The sequence below is a fragment of the Zea mays genome, chromosome 2, assembly GCF_902167145.1.
Source record: "Zea mays cultivar B73 chromosome 2, Zm-B73-REFERENCE-NAM-5.0, whole genome shotgun sequence".
NCBI classification, from domain to species: Eukaryota; Viridiplantae; Streptophyta; class Magnoliopsida; order Poales; family Poaceae; genus Zea; species Zea mays.
In genome coordinates, this window is record NC_050097.1 from 217,816,273 (window position 1) to 217,824,704 (window position 8,432).

At 55.4% G+C, this 8,432-nt stretch overlaps 1 protein-coding gene across 1 annotated transcript; it reads left to right on the forward strand.

The window, feature by feature from the left end:
- The first annotated feature begins 596 nt into the window (after positions 1-596).
- On the forward strand, positions 597-2,761 carry LOC100274166 (Strictosidine synthase 1). The gene is made up of 6 exons (NM_001148541.1): positions 597-1,019; positions 1,150-1,374; positions 1,485-1,552; positions 1,678-1,914; positions 1,982-2,111; positions 2,230-2,761. Exons 1-6 carry the CDS (start codon positions 876-878, stop codon positions 2,527-2,529), a joined length of 1,104 nt encoding a protein of 367 aa, NP_001142013.1. The 5' UTR covers positions 597-875; the 3' UTR covers positions 2,530-2,761.
- Positions 2,762-8,432: the final 5,671 nt, after the last annotated feature.

An 8,432-nucleotide genomic window follows, 5' to 3' on the forward strand; every position in this document is an offset into this window, starting at 1 on the left:
TGGTTGAAGAGTAGAATAGAACAGAGTTGCTCCGTTCTCTATTTAGTTGGAGAACCATATGAGTGTAGATGGTAGGAGAGAGATGAGAGCGCTCGTATCCGATGGTATTTTGGAGCGGGAGTATTTCAATTATTTATGATAGAGTTTCACATGAAGATTCTAGGAGTCAATCTGCTCCTTTTGTTGAAAACTAACCATCCAAAAAATAGTAATAAAGTCACTCTATTTTTTCTCCACGGCTCAATCAAGCACACGATTAAGGTTGAATGTGCACAAACACCTCCATAAAATTTTCGAATTTAACGATGGTCGGTATCCATCGGTTGAGATTGGTATTGATGGAGCCATCCAACCAAAAAAAAAATATAACGTCGCGTGAAACCGATCGATCGACACCGACGAAACCATCCGAGAGACCGATCGGTGGCACCCCAACTGACCGGTCAGTCCCGATCCTGGACCAAATCACAACCGATCCGCGCTGGTTGTCTGATGCTCATGCAGGCGACCGAAAACGAGAGATCACACCGCTGTGCAGCAGCGCTGAGCCATATCCCTGACCCTGACGCCGCTCTTGGCTGCTATTGAGGTGTCTTCTCTCTTTGGAGTGGACAAGTCCTCTTTGCGTGCGAATCCGGCGCAAACGGTGAATTTCAGCCACTCTCTAGTTTCGTTCTCTCTGTCTTCCGAAAGTGAAGTGCAGGACCGGAAAACACAGCGATTTGGCAGGGTAAAAAGCTCCAACAGCCACAGCCGTGATCATTATATCCTATCTATCTACGCTCCAGGCTTTGAGGTGGGTATTCGACCGCCAAGCGCCAACTGCTTAGCTCACTCGTACATCGCCACATCGGTGAAGTGGTGTCGTGGTGACCATGGCGCCTGGCCTCCTCGCTGCCGCCGCCGTGCTGGCCGCGGTGGCGGCGTCCCTCGCGGCCCACGTCGCGCTCAACTGCCCCGTGCAGCCGGTGCCGTCGCATCGCCCGCCGCCCACTCCGCCGCCCAACAACCTACTACAGGTTAACGAACCGTCCCGCGAAAACCTTTGATCGTTCTTGCCATTACGTTTCCGTTCGCGCGCGCGTGCGTGAGTGACGCTGGGGGCGTGCGGAAACAAATTAAAATTGTTACGCGCGCGCCGCCGTGCAGAGGCTGGAGAAGCTCGGGGAAGGGGCGCTGGACGCGCCGGAGGACGTGTACGTGGACGCGGCGGCGGGCGGGGCGCTGTACACGGCCACGAGGGACGGCTGGCTGCAGCGGATGATGCACCCCAACAACGGCTCCTGGGAGCGGTGGCGCTTCGTCGGCGGCACGGGCCTGCTCGGGGTCGCGCCGTCCGCCGACGGCACCATGCTCGTCTGCGACGCCGACAAGGTACACCGATCGGACAGGATACTTGTTGGTTCGGTCGGTTGTGTAGTAAGTAGTAGTACATATAAGAGCACTCTACGTGTACGGAACTACGGATAACCCTTCTTGACCAGGGGCTTTTGAGGGTCGGTGACGAGGGAGTGACCCTTCTTGCTTCGGAGGTCGAGGGCTCCCCGATCAGGTTCGCATCCAAATCGCACCACAGCTGCTTCTCTCCCTCTCTCATCATGCTAGTTGCTAGTGATCGACCGTTCTGATCTCTCTCTCTCGCGCGCGCGCGCCGCCCGCCGGCCGTTCCGCCGCCAGGTTCGCGGACGCGGCGATCGAGGCATCCGACGGCACGGTCTACTTCAGTGACGCCAGCACCAGGTTCGGCTTCGACCGGTGGTTCCACGACTTCCTAGAGTTCAGCTCCACCGGCCGCCTGCTCCGGTACGACCCGCGCAGCGGCGAGACGTCCGTCGTGCTCGACCGACTCGGCTTCGCCAACGGCGTTGCGCTGCCGAGGGACGAGGCCTTCGTCGTCGTCTGCGAGACCATGAGGTGAACTGAACGAATGAAACTTCACTCGGAGCTCGGATCGTCATCATAAACTGCTCGCATGCTGCAGGTTCAGGTGCATCAAAGTGTGGCTGAAAGGGGATAAGGCCGGCGAGGCAGAGACGTTCGTCGACCTTCCGGGGTGGCCGGACAACATCCGCCTCGGGTCAGACGGTCACTTCTGGATTGCCGTCCTCCAGGTCACAGCCTCCTCCCGCCGGCTCCCCGGCCCATCGGCCATAGTACCGTCCTATCACTGACAGAGAGAGTCACACGACGGTTCTGACTTTCCGTTTCCGGTGCCCAAAATGCATGCAGCTGAGGTCGCCATGGCTGGACTTCATCACCCGCTGGACCTTCACGAAGAGAGTGGTGGCCTCGTTCCCCGCGCTCAGCGAGTGGAGCAAGGGGGCGGCGAAGGGAGCCATGGTCGCTCAGGTGTCCGAGGACGGCACCATCCTCCGCGTGCTCGACGACTCCCAGGGGAAGGTGATCAACTTCGTCACGTCGGTGACGGAGTTCAACGGGGACATCTTCCTCGGCAGCCTCGCGACCAACTTCGTCGGCAAACTATCTCTGGCGCGGGTGGCACAGAAGCAGGGAGCAGTATCTTCGTAGACGTTTGGGTTCTTCATGTCAGTTTAGCCCTGTTTGTTTATCCTTTATATTATATAATCCAGTTTAAATAAGTTAATAGACAAACAAACAAAACAGGTTATTAGATGTATTGTATAATCTAGATACCTAGATTATGATAATACATAAACAGATAATTATGTGCTTATTATATAATCCATAAGCTAGATTATATAATTCTGAAAGGAAAAAAAAACCTTAATCAAGGGAACATATACACATTTGAGTTCTTCATGTGAGTTTAAATAGACACTCTTTGCTCTTTAAGCATCGTCACTACTCAATTCTCAAACGGCTCTGATGTACAATAATCGGCTACCAGTTAAGATTTGCATGTAAACCGAACAAGTTTATCCATCGAGAAAGTTTGTACATCATACCTTAGGTTAGGAAAAAAGAGGAAGTTTCTACATCATACCTTAGGTTAGAAAAAAATTGTTTATAGATGTCATACACGGATTATAATCGATGCTTATAGATGTCATACACGGATTATAATCGATGCTTATAGATGTCATAAACCGAGGAAGTTTCTACATCATACCTTATATTTAGGGGTTGTTTGGTTCCTGGACCGACGAGTAAATTGTCGCCGTGTGTCCTAGCCCAGATAGGTCGGCGCGAGACGGAGCGCGAAGGGGGGAAGAAGCCGGAGGGAGACAGACGTAAAAGGGGAAACCCGCGGCCTTCGTGTTTGTCCCGCGCCCAGGTCGGGTGCGCTTGCAGTAGGGGGTTACAAGCGTCCACGCGAGAGGGAGCGAGAGGCTTACGCGAGCGCCGTCCCGTCCTTCCCCGCGCGGCCAACCCTATGTAAGAAGGCCCTGGACCTTCCTTTTATAGGCGTAAGGAGGGGGTCCAGGTGTACAACTGGGAGGTGTAGCAGTGTGCTAACGTGTCTAGTAGAGAGGAGCTAGTGCCTTAAGTACATGTCGTCGTGGCAGCCGAAGAGGTTTTGGCACCCTGTTCGTGTGATGTCGTGGCCGTCGGAGGAGCGCTGGAGCCTGGCGGAAGGACAGCTGTCGGGGCTGTCGAGTCCTTGCTGACGTCTCCTTGCTTCCGTAAGAGGGCTGAGAGCCGCCATCGTCATGGAGCATGCGGGGCGCCATCATTACTTGTTTACCGGGGCGAGCCAGATGGGACGCCGGTCTTGTTCCCCGTAGCCTGAGCTAGCTAGGGGTAGGGTAATGATGGCTCCTCCTGTGGCGTGGTCGGTCCGAGCCCTGGGTAGGGCGAGGCGGAGGCTCCTCCGAGGTCGAGGTCGAGTCTGTCTTCCGAGGTTGAGGTCGAGTCCGAGCCCTGGGTCGGGCGAGGCGGAGTTCGTCGTCTTCCGGGGCTGAGCCCGAGTCCGAGCCCTGGGTCGGGCGAGGCGGAGTTCGTCGTCTTCCGGGGCTGAGCCCGAGTCCGAGCCCTGGGTCGGGCGAGGCGGAGCTTCCTATGGCGCCTGAGACCGGACTTGGCTGCTGTCAGCCTCACTCTGTCGAGTGGCACAGCAGTCGGAGCGGCGCGGGCGGCGCTATCTTCTTGTCAGGCTGGTCAGTGGAGCGACGAAGTGACGGCGGTCACTTCGGCTCAGTCGACTGAAAGGCGCGCGTCAGGATAAGGTGTCAGGCCACCTTTGCATTAAATGCTCCTGCGATACGGTCGGTCGTTGTGGCGATTTGGCCAAGGTTGCTTCTTGGCGAAGACTGGGCCTCGGGCGAGCCGAAGGTGTGTCCGTTGCTTGACGGGGCCCTCGGGCGAGACGTGAATCCTCCGGGGTCAGTTGCCCTTGCCCGAGGCTGGGCTCGGGCGAGGCGAGATCGTGTCCCTTGAGTGGACCGAGCCTTGACTTAATCGCACCCATCAGGCCTTTGCAGCTTTGTGCTGATGGGGGTTACCAGCTGAGATTAGGAGTCTTGGGGGTACCCCTAATTATGGTCCCCGACAGTAGCCCCCGAGCCTCGAAGGGAGTGTTAATACTCGCTTGGAGGCTTTTGTCGCACTTTTTTTGCAAGGGGACCGGCCTTTCTCGGTTGCATTTTGTTCCGGTGGGTGCGCGCGAGCGCACCCGCCGGGTGTAGCCCCCGAGGCCTCGGAGGAGTGGTTTGACTCCTTCGAGGTCTTAATGCGTTTCGCGATGCTTCGGTCGGTCTGGTTGTTACCTCATGCGAGCTGGCCGTAGCCCGGGTGCACGGTCGGGTCCCAAGTTCTCGGGCTGGTATGTTGACGCCGTCAATGGTTTGGCCGGAGCCGGGTTTGCGAGAGCAGCCCCCGAGCCTCCGCACAGAGCGAGAGGACGGTCAAGGACAGACTCGACTTTTTTACATACGCCCCTGCGTCGCCTTTCCGCAAGGAGGAGGGGGGGAAAAGCGCCATGTTGCCCTTGGAGGGCGCCGAACATGGTGTCTCCAGTGAGCTGCTGACGGGTAATCCGAGTGGACGCCCGTGCCCCATTTGTTAGGGGTCGGCTAGAGGCCCGGAGGCGCGCTCCAAAAGTACCTGCGGGTGATCTGTCGGACTCGGTCCCCTTTTGACGGGGTCCGAGGGCTCGATGCCTCCCTCTGATGGGATTCTGTTACAAGATCGTTCCCGCTGGTCTCGAAAATGTCCTAGGGTACCTCAGGAGCATAGCCCGAGCCTTGGTTATGTATCGAACGTACCTAGGGTCATCCTTCGCTCTGCGTCTGAGGCGGCTGTGAACCCTCCGAGGGCCAGCCTACGAACCCCTGATCAGTAGTGGGCGCAGAGCCCGAGTGGCCTGAGGCGGCCGTTGAACCCTTCCGAGGGGCCAGCCTTCGAACCTCTGACCAGTAGTGGGCGCGGAGCCCGAGCTCTCTGAGGTGGCTGTTGAACCCCTCTGAGGGGCTAGCCTTCGAACCTCTGATCAGTAGGGGGGCTCGGGGCCCGTTTCCTTCGCGGAGAAGGATCCCTTTCGGGGTATCCCCCTTTCCCGGTCCCTGTTGTAAGAGAGAGAAAGAGGAAAAGAAAAAGGATACGAAATCGAATGACGTGGCGCACCTTTTTTGACGTGGTCATTATGGCGAAGGCGAAGCGCCACCCGCTTCTCCTGCCAAAGGTGCCGCCTGTCCCGCCGCGGAGTTAATGCGACGGGACGAGTGGTTCGCGGGGCAGCCGTTGCGCGTGCGCGAGCCGTTCGAGGAACGGGCGTTTCGCTTTGAGTTTTGAATCCCGCGGTGGGTTCGGGCGACGCGTTGAACGGGTCTCGCCTGGGCCTTTATATGTTCGGGAGAGGGACCGGTGACGGTTCTTTGCTCTGCTACTTGCCTCCGTCTTAGGTTTTCACAACCCGAGGGAATAGCCAGAGAAGAGAAAACCGCCCACCCAGTCTTGTTCGCCGCCACCTCCTCTGCTTGGTGATGGCCGACCGGGTGACCATTGTTGCTCCGCGCGACCCGTGGCCTTTCTCCACCGTCATGGCTGAAAGGGAATTAGGTTTACACCTAGTTCCTAAATAATTTTGGTGGTTGAATTGCCCAACACAAATAATCGGACTAACTAGTTTGCCCAAGTGTATAAATTATACAGGTGTAAAAGGTTCACACTCAGCCAATAAAAAGACCAAGTTTTGGATTCAACAGAGGAGCATAGGGGCAACCGAAGGCACCCCTGGTCTGGCGCACCGGACTGTCCGGTGCGCCACCGGACATGTCCGGTGCACCAGGGGGACTCAGACTCAAACTCTCCACCTTCGGGAATTCCCAGAGGCGACTCGGCTATAATTCACCGGACTGTCCGGTGTACACCGGACAGTGTCCGGTGCGCCAAGGGAGGTCGGCCTCAGGAACTCGCCAGCTTCGGGAAACTCCAACGGCTAGTCCACTATAATTCACCGGACTGTCCGGTGTGCACCGGACGGTCCGGTGCGACTCCGGAGCAACGGCTATCTCCACGCCAACGGCTCTCTGCGGAGCAATAAATGCGCGCGCAGCGCGCACAGGAGTCAGAATCGCCCATGCTGGCACACCGGACAGCAAACAGTACATGTCCGGTGTGCACCGGACACCCAGGCGGGCCCACAAGTCAGAAGCTTCAACGGTCAGAATCCAACGGCAGTGATGACGTGGCAGGGGGCACCGGACTGTCCGGTGTGCACCGGACTGTCCGGTGCGCCATCGAACAGACAGCCTCCCAACGACCACTTTTGGTGGTTGGGGCTATAAATACCCCAACCACCCCACCATTCATAGCATCCAAGTTTTCTACTTCCCAACTACTACAAGAGCTCTAGCATTCAATTCTAGACACACCAAAGAGATCAAATCCTCTCCATATTCCACACAACGCCCTAGTGACTAGAGAGAGAGATTTGCTTGTGTTCTTTCGAGCTCTTGCGCTTGGATTGCTTCCTTCTTTCTTGATTCTTTCTTGTGATCAAACACTCACTTGTAATTGAGGCAAGAGGCACCAATTGTGTGGTGGCCCTTGCGGGAAGTTTGATTCCCAAGTGATTTGAGAAGAGAAGCTCACTCGGTCCGAGGGACCGTTTGAGAGAGGGAAGGGTTGAAAGAGACCCGGCCTTTGTGGCCTCCTCAACGGGGAGTAGGTTTGAAAGAACCGAACCTCGGTAAAACAAATCCGCGTGTCACACACTTCATTATTCGCTTGCGATTTGTTTTGCGCCCTCTCTCGCGGACTCGTTTATATTTCTAACGCTAACCCGGCTTGTAGTTGTGTTTATATTTGTAAATTTCAGTTTCGCCCTATTCACCCCCCTCTAGGCGACTATCAATTGGTATCGGAGCTCGGTGCTTCATTAGAGCCTAACCGCTCGAAGTGATGTCGGGAGATCACGCCAAGAAGGAGATGGAGACCGGCGAAAAGCCCACTACAAGCCACGGGAGCACTTCATCGGAAGAGTCCCGCACCAAGAGGAAGGAGAAGAAGAAGGACTCCTCCAAACGGAAGGAGAAAAAGTCTTCCTCTTCTCACCACAAAGAGAAGAAGGAAAAATCTTCTTCCCACAAGCCGCATCGGAAAAGCGACAAGCACAAGAGGATGAGGAAAGTGGTCTACTACGAGACCGACACTTCATCAACATCGACCTCCGACTCCGATGCGCCCTCCGTCACTTCTAAGCGCCAAGAGCGCAAGAAGTATAGTAAGATCCCCCTACACTACCCTCGCATTTCCAAACATACACCTTTACTTTCCGTCCCATTAGGCAAACCACCAACTTTTGATGGTGAAGATTACGCTAGGTGGAGTGATTTAATGCGATTTCATCTAACCTCGCTCCACAAAAGTATATGGGATGTTGTTGAGTTTGGTGCACAGGTACCTTCGGTAGGGGATGAGAACTATGATGAGGATGAGGTGGCCCAAATCGAGCACTTCAACTCTCAAGCAACAACAATACTCCTCGCCTCTCTAAGTAGAGAGGAGTATAACAAAGTACAAGGGTTGAAGAGCGCCAAGGAGATTTGGGATGTGCTCAAAACCGCGCACGAGGGAGACGAGCTCACCAAGATCACCAAGCGGGAAACGATCGAGGGGGAGCTCGGTCGGTTCCGGCTTCGCAAAGGGGAGGAGCCACAACACATGTATAACCGGCTCAAGACCTTGGTGAATCAAGTGCGCAACCTCGGGAGCGTAAAGTGGGATGACCACGAGATGGTTAAGGTTATTCTAAGATCTCTTATTTTCCTTAACCCTACTCAAGTTCAATTAATCCGTGGTAATCCTAGATATACTAAAATGACCCCCGAGGAAGTTATCGGGAATTTTGTAAGTTTTGAATGCATGATCGAAGGCTCGAGGAAGATCAACGAGCTTGATGATGCCACCACATCCGAAGCTCAACCCGTTGCATTCAAGGCAACGGAGGAGAAGAAGGAGGAGTCTACACCAAGTAGACAACCAATCGACGCCTCCAAGCTTGACAATGA

What these genes read in the sequence shown, in the direction of transcription:
- LOC100274166 (NM_001148541.1), top strand. Translation starts at nt 876, where the DNA reads ATGGCGCCTGGCCTCCTCGCTGCCGCCGCCGTGCTGGCCGCGGTGGCG. An exon ending in GTCGTCTGCGAGACCATGAG is followed by an intron (nt 1,915 to 1,981) that starts GTGAACTGAACG and finishes CGCATGCTGCAG; the next exon opens with GTTCAGGTGCATCAAAGTGT. An exon ending in TCTGGATTGCCGTCCTCCAG is followed by an intron (nt 2,112 to 2,229) that starts GTCACAGCCTCC and finishes AAATGCATGCAG; the next exon opens with CTGAGGTCGCCATGGCTGGA.